This window comes from Aaosphaeria arxii (genome assembly GCF_010015735.1).
Source record: "Aaosphaeria arxii CBS 175.79 unplaced genomic scaffold BU24scaffold_1, whole genome shotgun sequence".
NCBI lineage: Eukaryota > Fungi > Ascomycota > Dothideomycetes > Pleosporales > Aaosphaeria > Aaosphaeria arxii.
The window spans coordinates 3,595,353-3,610,753 of NW_022983474.1; the positions used below are offsets into that span (position 1 = coordinate 3,595,353).

Sequence of the window (15,401 nt, forward strand, 5' to 3'; positions counted from 1 at the left end):
TGAGAGTGTTGTGAGAGTGTTGTAAGAGAGGGGAGAGAGAGCGTGTTGTGAGAGTGTTGTGAGAGTGTTGTAAGAGAGGGGAGAGAGAGCGTGTTATAAGAGTGTTATGAGAGTGTTGTGAGAGAGGGGAGAGTGTTATAAGAGAGGGGAGAGAGAGCGTGTTATAAGAGAGGGGAGAGAGTATTATAAGAGTGTTGTAAGAGTGTTGTAAGAGAGGGGAGAGAGAGCATGTTATAAGAGTGTTATAAGAGTGTTATAAGAGTGTTATAAGAGTGTTGTAAGAGTGTTATAAGAGTGTTGTAAGAGTGTTGTAAGAGTGTTGTGAGAGAGAGGAGAGAGAGGAGAGGAGAGAGAGAGGAGAGAGAGAGGAGAGAGAGAGGAGAGAGAGTTGATAGAATCCCAAGGTTTTCGATTTCATCTAGTTCTATTCTACATTCATTACAGAATTGCCACAGCATTCGGAGGACTGGCTACGCCGCCCTTGATATACAATGGTACACTGGCAAAGAAAAAGCTCCACTTCCCTAGCTCTCTGCATTTCTTGCTCAGCACCTCGAGATCAAAGCTTTCGCCAATCGGCATACCCCATCCACTCAAAAAGACCTCATGCATGCTAACACCGAAGCGATTAGGCTTCGAACTGGGCCAGCTTTCATAAGCAACGGTATCACTCGCAACTGCTGCAAAGGCATTATTCCAGTGCCATTTCAGGGATTCCTCACTCGCCTCTACTCCCATGCTAGATCTCACTTGTCGACGAGGAAGTTCTCTCTGCTGTTCCGGCGATAAGGCTTTGAATGCCGCAAGCCAGCCAGTACGGATGAGAAGGATATCGCTGGCTTTGAACTCCACCTTTTGAGACGTTGCAACTGCTTGCAATTGTGCAAGAGGTATAGCATGAATTGAAAAGGGATCATACGATATATTTTGGGAGGCTGCCCATGCTGCCCAGTCGAGGAGCACTGCTCGTCCTGTAATGGTCTTCGAGGCCTGGTCTTGGTCAAGTCAGCTTTCGGATAAATGCATGGTAGGGAATTTTCATTGAATATCTCTCGAAGTTTCTATTGAACTCATTGTGCGAAAGATATTGTGCTAACATACTGTGCACACCGATTCGCTCATTTGCTCTTTCACCAGATATATCCTCTTGAGTCACACCATTGTAATACTGTAGAGTTTGCTGGTATGGGTAGTGTCGTAGCCCATCCCAGTGGCTCGATCCTTGTGTATTTATGTGAAGCTATGTTGCATTCAGCAGAGTTCCAAACAATATGCATGTTTCTAGTAGTTTGAAGGAGTGACCTTACTTCATCGTCATTGGCATGCCCTTTAGCAATGATATGGTGGGTACATGACTTTCTAACAGGATTCATAGGCTGGGGGAATGAATCTAGGGGTAAACTAAGACATTCAGCGGAAAATCACCAACCACAGATTACCAAAAGAACGAAGCCATACTTCAGTGGTATTGTCAGTCCCTCTTTAATCCCTTGAGCGGCCGCTTTAGTTGTCGCATCGTCTAGCAAGTTTAGCGTGCCCAGTTCGTCTTCGTCGCCCCAAATACCCCATGCTGAGACGACAGGGTGATCGGGATGCAATGGCAAGTCTTCGAAAGATGTCTCTAGACGGCATGTTCGGGCAGACAATTGATGATGGACCTGCATCCTGGATAACGTGACGATAAGGCGTAGTTAGAGCGGTGGTCATAAGTCTGATTGCTCGATTTATCCGTCTCTCATATGTCCTTATTTGTATGGTCGATGTCAACTCTGGTATCGTCCGTTAGTCGAACAACATTCTATTATTCCGCGGCCTGGAATCCGGACCACAAAAAAGAGAAAGGCACTGGTTCCGGAAAGATGCCGAACCACTGCCCGACTTTCGTAAGACTGACCGACAGTCAGAACCGTTTGGGCTTCCCCCACTTTATGCAACCTAGACCATATAGAATGGGATTTGGCTTCCATCTGGGGTTATACGGATAACCTGTCCACTCCTGGCGGCAATAGATATTCCTAGGCGATTCGGTGCCACAAGTATAATAACATTGGGAAACAGTAAACTTCACGGAGTTTGGTAAGGGGCCTATCTACTTCAAGGATTTCATTGAGGTAAACATTCTCGTAACGCAATTCCTATTGTCCATGTTCATCATCTGGTTTCAGTCATTGGGTATCAAGCATTTCACAGGTATGCGATGTGGCACTCTTTGAACGGTCTGATTGTGAATTTCACAAGCAAATGGGATATTACATATTACATCTCGGGGCAACAGTTTTATCCATAGGAAAATCTTAGGCTCTAGAAACACCATCTTGATGCGCAGAAAAACTCTATAGTAGTGATGTCATTGCCATGGTCTACTGTTTGTGAACAGACGGGATAGAAAGCCAAGAGGCCCGTCAGTTCACCTTGGGTGGTTGGTGTATGACTCCTTGAAGTTTGTCATGGCTCCTTATTTGATCCTTTATTCTCCGCCTATTGCGCTTTTCTTCGCACATGTTGTCTGCATACAATTCTTTTTCCTCTCCTTATATGCCACAACGCATATTTAGGGTCAAAGAACTCGAAAACTGAAATACATGGATGCTCAGAATTACTACAGGATCTCTCTTCTCTCTCCTAACTACTGTTTGACGATCCAGCATGGTTCCTTTTCTTCGCCGACTCGAAACTTCTCAAAGCACGTAGCGGTACATTGGGTGTGCATCACCAAGATCATGAACCTCTGCTGGTACGTAATCCAGATCGCTCTTTCCATGTTTGCGATCGCGGCGCTTGTTCTGCATTCTTAAGCAGAGGCTCAAGATACAAGCAACTCCTGCGGCAGCGAAGAGAATTCCGGCGCAAACCCACATGCCCTTCGAATACCACGGCCCGTCCTTTTTGGGGAATAAGCGTGCTCCTAGAATGGGCCCGCACTGTCCAAACATGCCGAAGATGGCTAGGCCGGCACCTCTCTTGGATGCTGATCCTTGATTGTCAGTCACCCAGGTGAAAGTCAGGGCGACAGCAGGGAAAACTCCAGCGCAGACCAAGAAGGTTGCGAAGTATCGAACCCCTGTAGTATGGATTGTGGCGAGGAGGATGTAGCCAACAGCGCCAGCAGAGCAGAAGAAGACGATCAATGGACCGCGCATTCTGAGCTTATCTGATAGGAAGCTGGCAGATACGCAAATGACGTATGCGGTAAGGTATGGACAAGCCGAGAGACCTTGGGCATTTATGGAAGTGTAACCCATGGACGTAAGGATCGTAGGAAGGTAGGCAGGTAGTGAGCCGAAGGCAGTATTAAGACAGAATATGATCATGGCCTGTAGGTAGTTCTTGTAGTCGTAGAAAGCCGCAAATACTTGCTTGAAGTGAAGTTTGCCGTCGCGCTTCTCTCCTCTGCCTTTAATAGCTCGTTGGCTGATAATTTCGTTCTCGCGTGCAGTGAGAAATCTGCACATGGACGGCGCAGCTGGCAAATAGAAGTAGGCGACGACAGCAAGGAAGATGGTGGGAGCACCCTCTATAACCGAATCAGCGAAATAAACGGTGGGTTCCAGAATGATGCTTACCAACGAGGAAAAGTAACTGCCAATTTTCTATGGAAGTCTTCGCATGTGTCAAACCATACGCAAGTGCAGAAGCAAAGCAACTGGCGAGAGGCGAGAATGAAATGAACAATCCGTATCGGAGACCCATCTCTTGTCGATGATAGAAAAAGGTCAGATAAAGGGCAACGGCAGGCACATAGCCAGCTTCAAATGCGCCAATGAGGAATCGCAAGGCCATAATACCCTCAAAGCTTGTTGTAGCAGCCTGTATCATACTCATGGAGCCCCAACCTAGTGCCATCAGGGCAGTCCAAAGAGGCAGTGGAACGAAGGTCCAAACGAGGATCAACTGTTTAAGTCAGAATTGTAAGATCCCTCGAAAAACGACCTCCTTACCCAGTGGAACACAATATATCCAATGTAGAGGATAGTGACGATCCATGAATACTGATCAGACGTGATCCCCCATGCCTTACCCATTCCCGCTGTATATGCATTCCCGACATTACCACGGTCAATGTAGGAGACAAGATACAGGACACCAAGACTTGACTTTGGTCAGACAGCAGATATGGAAAATTTGGAAAAACATACAGCGGAATAAGGTTCCAATCGAGCTTCTTGAGAGCTAGCTTTTCTTCTTCAGGAGTCCACGTCGTTTCATTGGTCGCTCCATGCCCCTTTTCGATTGAAAGTTGATCTCCATCAATTGGAGACTTGTTTTGAGAAGTTTCATTGTGCATGACTTCGGGTTTTTCGGGCATGTGAACCTCTGGCATATTGACTTAAGAACTAAGGAAGAGGGTGAGAGGATGACTGTCAGGCCTGGATGAACATGGTGAAGCAGGCAATTTGACTTATATAAAGAACTCCAGAAAGCATTGATCAGTGGAGACCCCAGATGTTGTGGGGATAGATGGCACTCGGCATGTGTGCGGGGAACGGTATAGAATCCGATTCCTAGTCCCAGTGTGCTAGGAGATCGAGGGTTGATGCTCGGTATCTAGTCAGGAAGGTGCCGGAATGATGCCGAAATCTCTCGGAATCTCCAACGAACATTGCCTTACCCCGTCTCCCCACCAAATCCCCTTACTTCATTCAACCAATGCTCACATGCATAAATGACCCGGTCGAACGGCACAAATTCTAATCATTCCCTCTCACCATCATTTACGCCGCCGATGCCCTTGTGGATCTATCACCTATCGCCATGGGTTCCATAACACTCAACGCAACGCAGTCTAGCTCCGAGTTCAGAATCCTGACTCCTAATGCTATGCTTGGCTATGGTTACAATGTCGACCATTTTTGGTATGGAATACAGCATTATCATCCAGCAGCAATCATCGTGGACAGTGGGTCTACAGATGGAGGACCGTACAAACTTGGTATGAATAAGATGACGTGTGGCCGGGGCTCATATGTTCGAGATCTTGAGCCCATTCTCGCTGCTTGCTTTCATGCCAAGGTAAAGGTCTTGATATCATCAGTGGGTGGCGATGGCAGCACTAAGCATGTTGCTGAGATGTTGGAAATCGTTTCGACAATCGCTAAAGAAAAGGGTTATCACTTCAAGATTGCAACAATCGATGCTGGAATCAGTCGGGATCTGATCAAGAGTCGCATAAAAGATGGAGCTGTCAGCCCCTGTGGTCCCGTTGATCCCCTTCGTACAGAGGATGTCGATGCCGCCGTCGATGTCGTTGCCCAGATGGGCGCTGAACCGTAAGCTGTTTTCCAGACCTCTTAAGAAGAAGTACCGCTGACCATCGAAGATACATCGAAGCACTGAAAGGAGAACCTGATATTATTCTAGGAGGGCGATCCTACGATCCCGCGCCTTTTGCGGGCTTCTGTATCTCCCGTGGCGTACAAGACGGTGTGGCATGGCACATGGGCAAAATTATGGAATGTGGCGGCATCTGCGCGGTGCCGAAAGGACGATCAATGATTGCCACGGTCAGATATGACTCCTTTGATTTGACGCCACTGGCTCCAGGAGAACGATGCACCCCACTCTCGGTTGCATCGCATACACTGTATGAAAAAACTCGACCCGATCGACTGCCAGGTCCTGGCGGAATACTCAATCTCGATAAGGCACAATACGAGCAAATCACGGAAAAGACCTGCCGCGTTTCTGGAGCCCAGTTCGTCAAGACTCCCTATCAGATAAAGCTGGAAGGCGTAGAACACTTGGGATTCAGGACTATCTTCATTGGTGGTATACGTGATCCAATCCTAATCGCTCAGATCGACGATTTTCTCGAACGCGTGCGAGAATACACAAAAGGCCTCTTTCCTGAACTGGACCAGTCTGAACAATGCCGTTTGATATATCATGTGTATGGTAAGAATGGAGTGATGGGTCTGTTGGAGCCGGTACAAGCAACCCCACATGAGATAGCTGTACTGGGCGAGGTGATCGCACCATCGCAAGAACTATCACATACCATTGCCAACAATGCGCGTGCATCGATTCTGCACTTTGCATATCCTGGACAGATGGCAACTACCGGAAACTTTGCTAGCCCTCTTTCGCCACATGAGCAAGAAGCTGGTGCAGTATTCAAATTCAGCCTTTATCATCTAGTAGATTTGGAAGATGGCGAAGAAAAATCCTTGTTTCCCGTCACTTACCACCATGTCAGTTCCACAACGACTCCCCAAGCACATAAGCCTTTAGCAGGTGAGAAGCTGCACGCACTTCAAAATGGAAGCCTTGTTCCTCTTTCGATCAAAGAAATCCCAACAGGCTCCGGAGAGCTGAGCCAGTTTGCGAAGATCATTCGATCAAAGAACTCTGGTCCTTTTGAGCTTACGCTGGATGTCATGTTCGACAATCAAGAGGCCTACCAACGAGTCAAAGTTGCGAATGTTCTCACAAACGATACGATCAAACAGCTGTATCGAGTCTCTGAGGATCAAATCATCACCAACATGTACTTTGATCCAGCTATGGCATGGAAATGTACCATTAAGCGTCCCTGGGCTCAAGGAAGTGTTGGGGAACGGGACACACTTGGTACACAGCAGCATGCACCACTGCTTGGTATACAGATTCCAGCGAATAGCAACACCGGCCTAGGCACTCAGATCAACGGCACACCCAACGAAGATATTAAAAATGGTATCGATCGTGCGCCACTACCAAACGGTAACAGATCGATTACTTCCGCACCTGACAAGATTCAATCAGGCAACATGCCATTGGGCTCATCCGCACAATATCTCGATAGGACGCAACATCGAGCAATCGATATAGTTAGTGAGGTGTGGGCTGGTATGGAACTACCAAGTACAGCCATCCAATCAGTATCGCTCCCTGGAGATGATGGAAACGGCCCACCTGCACTGCCATCATCATACAAAATAGGCCATCTATCCCAAAGCTCTATAGCTATTTCAGCGCTCGCAGCTGCCCAGTTTCACGCACTACGCAATGGTACCGCCGTCCCTGGAGTGACTGTTGATCGGAAACACTCTGCAATAGAATTCAAATCAGAACGACTCTACAAGCTAGCTGGGCAACCAGCTCCAAATCCTTGGGGGGACATCGGGGGTTTGCACAGGACATCTGACGGCTATGTCCGCATCCACGATTCATTCCCAAATCACAAAGACGGTTCACTAGATCTACTAGGTCTGTCACATAAGGCATCTCGAAAAGATGTATCAGCACGCACAGCAGAATGGGCAAGTATCGATCTTGAATCTGTAGGTGTAATCGAGCAGCGCGTCGCTATTTATGCCCTCCGAAGCTATCAGCAGTGGGATAAATTGCCACAAGCTCGTGCGATAGGCAACCTACCGATAATGATCAAGGCGATCGGAGCTGCACCCAAAGGAATACCTCCTAGATTAGGTGGGAACAATGACAAATGTCTTCGCGGTCTCCGTGTAGTGGAGATGAGTCGAGTGATCGCTGCTCCACTCGCCGGAAAGACGTTGGCAGCGCACGGTGCTGATGTTCTTTGGGTCACATCGCCAAATCTTCCAGACTTGCCAACAATGGACCGGGACTTTGGCCGTGGAAAACGAACGATTCAATTGGACATCAATAAGCCGGATGAGCTTGAGCAACTCAAAGCTTTGATAAAAACGGCGGATGTCTTCATACAGGGGTTCCGTCCAGAATCATTAGCAGCACGTGGGTTGTCCCCGCAAGATGTAATCAAGTTGAACCCGGGAATCATATATGCCAACATGTCCGCATTTGGCCCTAACGGGCCGTGGCGTGGTCGACGGGGATTTGATTCACTGGTCCAAACCTGTAGTGGCATGAATGTGTCAGAAGCTGAGCATCATGGCACTGGGGAACCAGCAAGACCTACGCCATGTCAGGCTCTGGATCATGCAGGTGGCTATTTGCTTGCCGCTGGGATCATCGGAGCATTGTGTCACCGGGCCATGGAAGGAGGATCCTGGCAGGTTGATGTTTCTCTAGCTGGGTGCATGAAATACCTACGCAGCTTAGGGCAGTATCCCGGAAGGTCAGGATTCGACTGCCAGGATTATGAGAAGACAGAAGACGTTGAAGAATATCTGGAATCGCGCGAAAGTGCCTTTGGTTTGTTGCAAGCTGTTCGGCACAGTGCAAGCATTGAGGGTTGTCCGGTTGGTTGGGAGGTCATGCCAAAACCACTAGGCAGTGATGTCGCTGCATGGCTATCGTGATTCAATTCCCGTAGAGCAGACCGTAGATTCATATTTGGGATAGAAGGAGATTAGACAATTATGGACTATCAAAGTCAGGTGTGAATGCTACATATCTGTTTGTAAACTATTATCTGCATATTGTTTCAATTAGATCAGAAAACTTTGATTCCACCTTTTCAACCCCATTATGTCCCTGTTTTTATTGACTAGGACAAGATCATCTATAACTTTGTTGGACCGTTCCTATGCCACCCCGATGCTACGTATTGGTCACTATGTATTTACCTGACATATGATTTGTTGCAGCCCAGCAGTAGGAATTGCGGGGACGAGTAGTTAGTTTTCGTATGAAGAACTCATTATACTATAGTCATATATTCTTACTCGATAGATTCTTAAAGTGTCATGAGGTGAGTTCAGTTGTCCTAACCAGAACGACGTCACACGTGAGTTGGTTTTCGCGCTATTTACACCACACGTTTTGTTCCCCATCTACTTCACTTGACTACCAATCTACTCCCCTCCATAGCAATTTTGGATTACAGAAATACCGACTCTCAGGATTAAAATGTAAGCAAATTATACCCGCCATGGACAATATGCAAATGGAGAACGACGGCATCGAAAATACGGTTTCCATGGGTTCCGAAGAAGGCTACCAGGCGGTTGCCACCTCCACAGAATCACCTCAGCCCTCGAGATCACGACGTCGAGCAGATGCGCGACGCTACAATTTTGCATGCAGCAATTGCAAGTCTCGAAAAACCAAATGTAGTGGGGAACAGCCCTCATGCAGCGCATGCCGTCGGTCGGGAATAGAATGCACGTGGCCAAATCCTCCAGCAAATGCTCAATTACAGCAAGCAAACACACGTATACAAGAACTTGAGAGGGCCCTTCAAGAAAGATCTGCTCCAGCATCAGGCAATTTGGCATCTACTTCTGATGGTTCTGGGCTTTCGCCAACGAATGACGTTCTCTCTCCAGCCAGCAGAGCAGCCCAGGCTTCGGGCGCTTCCCTCTGGTCTCAGGTGGGAGTTGGCGATGATGGCACTGTGACCTACAACGGTCCAACAAGTCGTTTCCATGTCGGTCCACTAGAGGAGAGTGCGGTCAATAGCCTGCAGCAGCGCTTCGTGCGTCCTCAAACACCACCAGCTCTATCACAAGCAAGACGGGCAAGTCACATTGAGGCGTTGCAATCTCAATATCGTCTCCTCGACAGTGTCTATCCTTCGCTGGTCGAGAGTAGTCCGCAACTCAAGGACCTTGGCCTGGATGGAGATACGTGTATAGCATTGTTGGACATTTACTGGACATGGCTTCAGCCACTACACAATTGTGTCTACCGCCCAAGTAAGCTACTTGACCCTGGTAAAACACGTATCACATCCTGACATATTGTACAGATTTTTTGATTGATATGGCCTTTGGAGGTCCCGGTTATTCGGATTTTCTACTTCTAACCATCTTCTCACTCTCGGCCAGACATCTCTCTGAACAGGACCAGAAGTTCAAAGAGATAGGCAAAGGAGAGCGATTTTTGGCACGAGCTAGAGAAATCCTAATTGTTGAAATGACAGCTACAAAGCCGCGCATCCCCACGATACAAGGCCTACTTATCTTAGGAGGCCGACAATGCGCCATGGGGCTAAGCTCTGAAGGCTGGCTGTATACCGGAATGGTGAGCTGAATATAACAAGGCTTCTCGAATTTTTACGAATGCTCATTGGTTTATCTAGGCGCTGCGAATGTTAGAAGATATTGGCCTTCATTTACATATGGACGATTCCAAACTTGTTGAACTTGAACATCTCACGCCCATCGAACTTGAGACTCGCAAGCGGCTATACAATTCAGCGTTCATATGGGACAAGACCATCAGCCTCGCTCTTGGTCGTTCTCCTTCGCTAACGAGAAAACCGCACCCGCCCGAGAACATACGTCCGTTTCCCCTAAACACGACTCTCAATTCACTATACTTACCGTAAACTATCAGTGGATCACTGCGACGACTTACAGGAGTGGAAACCATCGCACACTCCCGAGTTAGAAGATCCTTATGTACCAGAACTCTCCTACAACACCTCGACGTTCTGCGCGCATAGCCAACTTCACGAGGTTTGTGAATTCCTTGCACATTTCTTACGTGGAGGCTCAAAAGTACTAGATCACAACCGAGATGATGCTGCTTTTCTCCAACACATCCAGTGTGGCCAGCTATACCTCGGATATCAAGACACTAGATGCAAAATTCACCAATTGGTATGCCAATCTCTCGCCACAATTGCGGATAGAGGATACCGCGAGCCTCACACAAAGCCCACCACCACATATTGTGTCACTGAAGTACGACTCCTTTCCAGAAGACAAACGAATATGTTGTTTGTAACAAGTGAACAGCGTTCTCTACCACGCCGTCCGAATTCTCCTCTATCGCCCGGCGCTTTCGTCCCCCGGTCTTCTTGATGCATCTTCTGCAATGGAGATATGCATCTTTCACGCGAGAAGCATTCACGACATGTTCTCTATATACGGGAAAACGTTCCTATACCGGCTGATGACGTATCAGATCAGCTATTGCATCTTCACTGCTGCGACGGTCGAGGCGTACGTAATGAAGGCTGCGAGCTTAGATGTTGCCAACGAAGCTGCCCAGCGCCTCAGTGCCGCCATGCGAGTCCTCCGTCACGAGACCAGACACACTCCAGGCATAAGCCGAAGTCTCGACACCATTCGGCGACGTCTAGCCATGTGGAAACCGAACGGTTCTTCCATCGGCCGGCCTAGAGATCTGGAGGAACGAACCCCACTGACAAGTGTAACTCTCGCATCTAATGTTAGCCCATCGGTCGAGCGGCAAAATGGAGAAGGAAGGGTTGATCATCAGGCTCATCATCCGAGCGATGATGGAAACGGAACAGGGACGTTTCTTCAGTCGGACCATCAGGATCAGGCCGCCGGAGTCATTCGCCAAACCTTCCACCACCCTGCTGTCCCAGGAGGAGGCGAACCGAACGAAGACAATTTCCAGGGCGACCCCGGTTTTGCTAACCTCAATTTTGGAGTCATTGACACCGGTGCCGGGTTCCATCCAGACGCTTTTCCGTGGAGTCTGTCCGATTTGATGAATTTGGAGAATGGCGGGGACCCCGCGTGGAGTTATATGCGGGCATAGTTACATGACCCTCTACCCCCTACAATAGTAGAAGCATATGATAGAAAAATGAATCGTGATACCAAGCAACTCATGGAGAGAAACAAAAGGTAGTGAAGCACCGGTGACGTGCACATGCACTTTGAAAGATCGACGCTTAAATTGTCTCGATTTTTAAATTCTTCTTACCCTAATCATATCTACTAAAACGTATATAACTCTAGTTTCAAAGGGTTCGAAAGAGGCGGGAATGGGAAAAGGGGGGGGTATCATAATATTTATTCTTTCCAACTGCGGCCTGCCATACCACACCACACACGTATCCTCGATGTAAACACTACAACATGAGTAGGAAAGACCATCACGCCTTGTCCTTCCCACTACTCGACGCCTGCTGCTGCTGCTGCTGCTGCTGCGGCGTCTCCCTCTCCCTCTCCTTCTCACCTCTCTTCACGCTCCCCCCACCCGCCGCCGTCGTCGACCCCTTGTCACCCTTGCGCCTGCGCCGACTGACGGGCTGGTACACGTCGTTGAAGTTCATGACCATGGCGAGCCAGCGCATGTCGTGGTCGGGCTGGTGTATGAGGTCGCCGAGCAAGACGTTGATCCTGGCGCGGAAGTCGGCGACGAGCGAGTCCATGCGGATGCGGAGGTGCGAGAGGATGTCGTCTTCTGACATGCCTGCTCCCGCGGTGGCACTTTTGGAGGATTTGGTGTTGATGGTGAGGAGCGGAGGTGGTAGGGGAGAGGATGAGGCGGCGGCCGGGTCGCGCTCCGAGAGACCCCATTTCCCGGCCGCCGTGCGCGTCTCGATCTTCGCGGCGTGCTCCTGGCGGCGCGTGAACTCGGCGACAGAGAACGAGTACAGGCCGTCCACGGCGTCGGTGTACGCGAGCATGGTTTTCAGGAGCTCGTGGAGCTGACCGGTGAAGTCGGTGCTCTGGGAGCCGAGGAGCCCCTTGCGGGTGATGGAGGTGAGGTATTTGGCGTGCGCTTGGATGAGGTCGTCGAGGGTGGAGGAGGGTTTCGTGAGCGCGGCTTGGAGCTCCGCCCATGAGGACTCGATCACTTCGAAGAGGATGTAGTATTGGAGTTGGCTGACGAAGTGGATCATCTCGGCCACTGCGCAGCGCGACTTCTTCCAGTCCTGGCCGACTTTGTCGGTCACGGTGCTGAGGACCCCTCGCGCGCCCGTCATGCAGCGGCGCCAGGTGGAGCCGAGGGCGAATTCGACGCGCTTGACGCGCCAGAGGAAGTTGAAGACTTTGAGGTATTGCTTGGAGCCGAAGGGGGTGACGATGACGTCCACGGGCGCGTCGATCTTGTACTCCAGAGTGAAGACATCCCATCCGATCTCGCCGTGCGTCAACTCCAACATGCGGGCATCCAGTCTACGGAGTACATCCTGGGAGTCGAACTGTGCGTTTGAATTCCGCACGGCGTGCTCGAGCTGAGCTGTGAGGGTGTGGCGGTATTGTGTGTTCGCGGGGCGTCCCAGACTGGAAGCCAGAGACTCCATCAGGACGGCAATGAAATCTCCTGCGCCGAGCAAAAGGTATTTCTTGAGGGCCTGGAGATGTTCGAATAGGTGGAACTTGTTCGCCATGAGATCGATGAGACGCGCCATGGTCGTCTTGTACGCATCGACGATGGACTGTTCGAGGTTCGCCGTGTCGCCATACCTCAGTTCCTTGGATGCTTCTTTCGAGTAGGTGTCCACCCAAGCTGCATCACCGCATCCGTACCGTATGAAGTTGAGCGTCTTTCCAATCAGGAAGACCTTCTTAGCAAACTCTTCGGTGATGATTGACGGTATCATGCGTTCGTTCAGTTTGTACTTGTCTTCCCACACACTCGTAGCACCGCCTTTGCCCTCGTTTCCGTTCGCTTCTAATATGTCTTGCTCGCTCTGCTCAGAGACGAAGAACTCTCCGAACGGATCTGCAAGCTCGCCGTCGTAGATCCACTGTCGAAGCATGTCGTAGAATGGCCTTGTAACATGCGAGAGCAACCGCTCAGCAAAGGCACCCACGTAGGGGTCACCGTGTGATGAAGAAAATGAGTGAATCAGCGAGATTAGTTCGCCTCCTTTCTTTCCTGCACGGTGTCAGTCGAGCACTCATTACAAGATCTCTGTGACCTACCTTTTGACTCCTCGACCATGAGACTCATCAGTCGGAGACCCATGGTCGCTTCTCTCGTCCAGATGACACATCTCTTGAGTGTGACACCAGCCTTTCCAATACCCTGCCGTGACTGGGTATCGTCCAGCTGTGCCAGAGCTCTCCGAACTTGACCCTCTAGTGTTGCCACCAGGCCCAAGTATGACCTCAACTCCTTTCCGAGTGCGGATTTAAAACTCTGTCCGACCAAACCCCCCTCTGTCGATTCCACGAATTCGGACAGTCCACGGTATAGCAATGAGGGCTCCGCAAGCGTGTGTAGGAGGCTGACCAGCGGAACGGGCAGCGTGGGAGGAAGCTTCAAAGCCGTCGACGAAGGAAAAGTGAGGTTGGTAGAAGAAAGGCCCTGCAGCGTGAACGGCAGATCCCGTAGTAATGAAGGTTCCGAGGGCCCGGCCACAGGCTTCTCGCTCTCAGTAGACGTCGGTGGTTGTGCTGCTTGGTCCTTCCCCGAGCTGTGTGTCGGCCTCTCTCTCCGCCTGTCTCTGTCTGCTCTGTCCGCTGCTGCTGATTGCTGGGCCGCGTGGGTCGGAGCTTTTGGCGAGCCGTCATTGAGCGGAATGTGTTCTAGTCCCTGCTTCGCGAATGCCTCTCTGAAGACAGGACTTCCCATCCCATGGCCGTTCGATTCGGATGGGCGATGGCGCCTCGTAGGCGATTGTTGCGCAGCACCAGCACCACCTCCATGCCTCTCCCTCTCCCTCTCCCTCTCCCTTTCTCTCCTCTCCAGATGTTCGGGGACAGGCGTGGGTAGATCGGAAAGGCTGTTCAGGAACCACAGCATTCCCCATTTCTGGTCGAGCACGGGCTGCGATATGAGTCTGGAGAGCAAGTTGTGAAATCTCGCGCTGTCGACGGGGCCGCCTTCCCTCGCGATCCTCCGGTCGATGAGACCCGCGACATGATTGATGTCCTGGTGGACGCCGAGGTCGCCTGCGGAGGTGAGTTCGGCGAGGGCGTAGTCGTAGGCTTCTTCGTAGCGTTCGTTGGCGGCGTCTTCGTCTTCTTCCGGGTCGGCGGGGACGATGCGCTCGAGGAGCTGGTCTAACGCGTGTTCGACGCGTTCGCGGTTGAATGTGGCCATTTATTGGCGGAGGAGGATTAGGGAGGGAGGAAGACGCGTCCGATCGGAGGAGAGGAGTTGAGTTTGAGATGTTGGATTTGGATGTTTTGATGTTTTGGTGTTTTGGTGGGGTATGGGTAGCTGTTGCGCACGGCCTGTGGAATGGCTGTTGTTGGATGTTGATAGGCACTCTCTCTCCTCCCACTGAACGTTACACACGGATTTCATCGGCTGGGTCATTGATTGGGCGGGTAACTCATCCGGAAGCTTTCAACGGATATTTCAAAAACCTACTCGATTAGGAAAGTTGGCCATTGACATAGCGAAGTTGTGTTGGTTGTGCATACAGAGGTTGTGATATGGCATGGCATCGAGCATCTTTGCTGGAATGGTTAATTAACTAAAATGGAATCGAAAGATTAATTTTGAACGAAGTAAAGAACAAAATATATGGTTAACATCTCCTCAACATATTTTGTGACATTGATGTGTGTGTGCCATTAAATTTTGTAAGTAGTGAGATAGCCTTCAAAGACTCCATGTCAAGAGTGATGAAGAGGAACCGACGAACGGATTTTCACGGCCAAGTTTGATTGATTGAACCTATCGGTGGTAATTCATCTTAGAGATGGGTGGATGGATCCCTTTTTTTTTCTATGCTGTTCTACCGCATGCATAATCTGGGTCTGGGACAAATGGCCAACTCCTAGGCTCTAGATAGAGTGTAGGAGTTAGCCATTTACACCAGATTATGCGGTACTACTACTCTTTGGGATATTATCATGAGCGTGGAAGAA

The 15,401-nt window shown here is 49.8% G+C and overlaps 5 protein-coding genes across 5 annotated transcripts; 2 read left to right on the forward strand and 3 right to left on the reverse strand.

Moving 5' to 3' along the window:
• Window positions 1–438: 438 nt before the first annotated feature.
• On the reverse strand, window positions 439–1,697 carry BU24DRAFT_362388 (uncharacterized protein; the record flags this gene model as incomplete). Its single annotated transcript, XM_033524180.1, has 4 exons — window positions 1,459–1,697; window positions 1,308–1,401; window positions 1,102–1,240; window positions 439–995 (listed from the first exon to the last, which is right to left on the reverse strand). The coding sequence occupies exons 1-4, from the start codon at window positions 1,662–1,664 to the stop codon at window positions 439–441; spliced, it is 996 nt and encodes a 331-aa protein (XP_033389996.1). The 5' UTR covers window positions 1,665–1,697.
• A 981-nt stretch (window positions 1,698–2,678) lies between these two features.
• On the reverse strand, window positions 2,679–4,321 carry BU24DRAFT_438646 (MFS general substrate transporter; the record flags this gene model as incomplete). Its single annotated transcript, XM_033530264.1, has 5 exons — window positions 2,679–3,514; window positions 3,564–3,891; window positions 3,939–4,094; window positions 4,137–4,182; window positions 4,260–4,321. 5 exons carry the CDS (start codon window positions 4,319–4,321, stop codon window positions 2,679–2,681), a joined length of 1,428 nt encoding a protein of 475 aa, XP_033389997.1.
• A 333-nt stretch (window positions 4,322–4,654) lies between these two features.
• On the forward strand, window positions 4,655–8,282 carry BU24DRAFT_488038 (CAIB/BAIF family enzyme). Its single transcript, XM_033533516.1, has 2 exons — window positions 4,655–5,267; window positions 5,318–8,282. The coding sequence occupies exons 1-2, from the start codon at window positions 4,753–4,755 to the stop codon at window positions 8,217–8,219; spliced, it is 3,417 nt and encodes a 1,138-aa protein (XP_033389998.1). The 5' UTR covers window positions 4,655–4,752; the 3' UTR covers window positions 8,220–8,282.
• A 414-nt stretch (window positions 8,283–8,696) lies between these two features.
• On the forward strand, window positions 8,697–11,482 carry BU24DRAFT_417299 (uncharacterized protein). Its single transcript, XM_033526686.1, has 6 exons — window positions 8,697–9,557; window positions 9,611–9,885; window positions 9,944–10,145; window positions 10,201–10,322; window positions 10,372–10,550; window positions 10,605–11,482. The coding sequence occupies exons 1-6, from the start codon at window positions 8,792–8,794 to the stop codon at window positions 11,377–11,379; spliced, it is 2,319 nt and encodes a 772-aa protein (XP_033389999.1). The 5' UTR covers window positions 8,697–8,791; the 3' UTR covers window positions 11,380–11,482.
• Window positions 11,483–11,524: 42 nt separating this feature from the next.
• On the reverse strand, window positions 11,525–14,773 carry BU24DRAFT_383827 (uncharacterized protein). Its single transcript, XM_033524822.1, has 2 exons — window positions 13,503–14,773; window positions 11,525–13,455 (listed from the first exon to the last, which is right to left on the reverse strand). Exons 1-2 carry the CDS (start codon window positions 14,623–14,625, stop codon window positions 11,720–11,722), a joined length of 2,859 nt encoding a protein of 952 aa, XP_033390000.1. The 5' UTR covers window positions 14,626–14,773; the 3' UTR covers window positions 11,525–11,719.
• Between the last annotated feature and the right edge of the window lie 628 nt (window positions 14,774–15,401).

Coding starts and splice junctions, on each gene's coding strand:
- BU24DRAFT_417299 (XM_033526686.1), top strand. CDS start 8,792: ATGGACAATATGCAAATGGAGAACGACGGCATCGAAAATACGGTTTCC. Junction 10,146..10,200: donor GCACCCGCCCGAGAACATAC/GTCCGTTTCCCC, acceptor GTAAACTATCAG/TGGATCACTGCGACGACTTA. Junction 10,551..10,604: donor CCACATATTGTGTCACTGAA/GTACGACTCCTT, acceptor ACAAGTGAACAG/CGTTCTCTACCACGCCGTCC.
- BU24DRAFT_488038 (XM_033533516.1), top strand. CDS start 4,753: ATGGGTTCCATAACACTCAACGCAACGCAGTCTAGCTCCGAGTTCAGA. Junction 5,268..5,317: donor GCCCAGATGGGCGCTGAACC/GTAAGCTGTTTT, acceptor TGACCATCGAAG/ATACATCGAAGCACTGAAAG.
- BU24DRAFT_383827 (XM_033524822.1), bottom strand. CDS start 14,625: ATGGCCACATTCAACCGCGAACGCGTCGAACACGCGTTAGACCAGCTC. Junction 13,456..13,502: donor CATGGTCGAGGAGTCAAAAG/GTAGGTCACAGA, acceptor GACACCGTGCAG/GAAAGAAAGGAGGCGAACTA.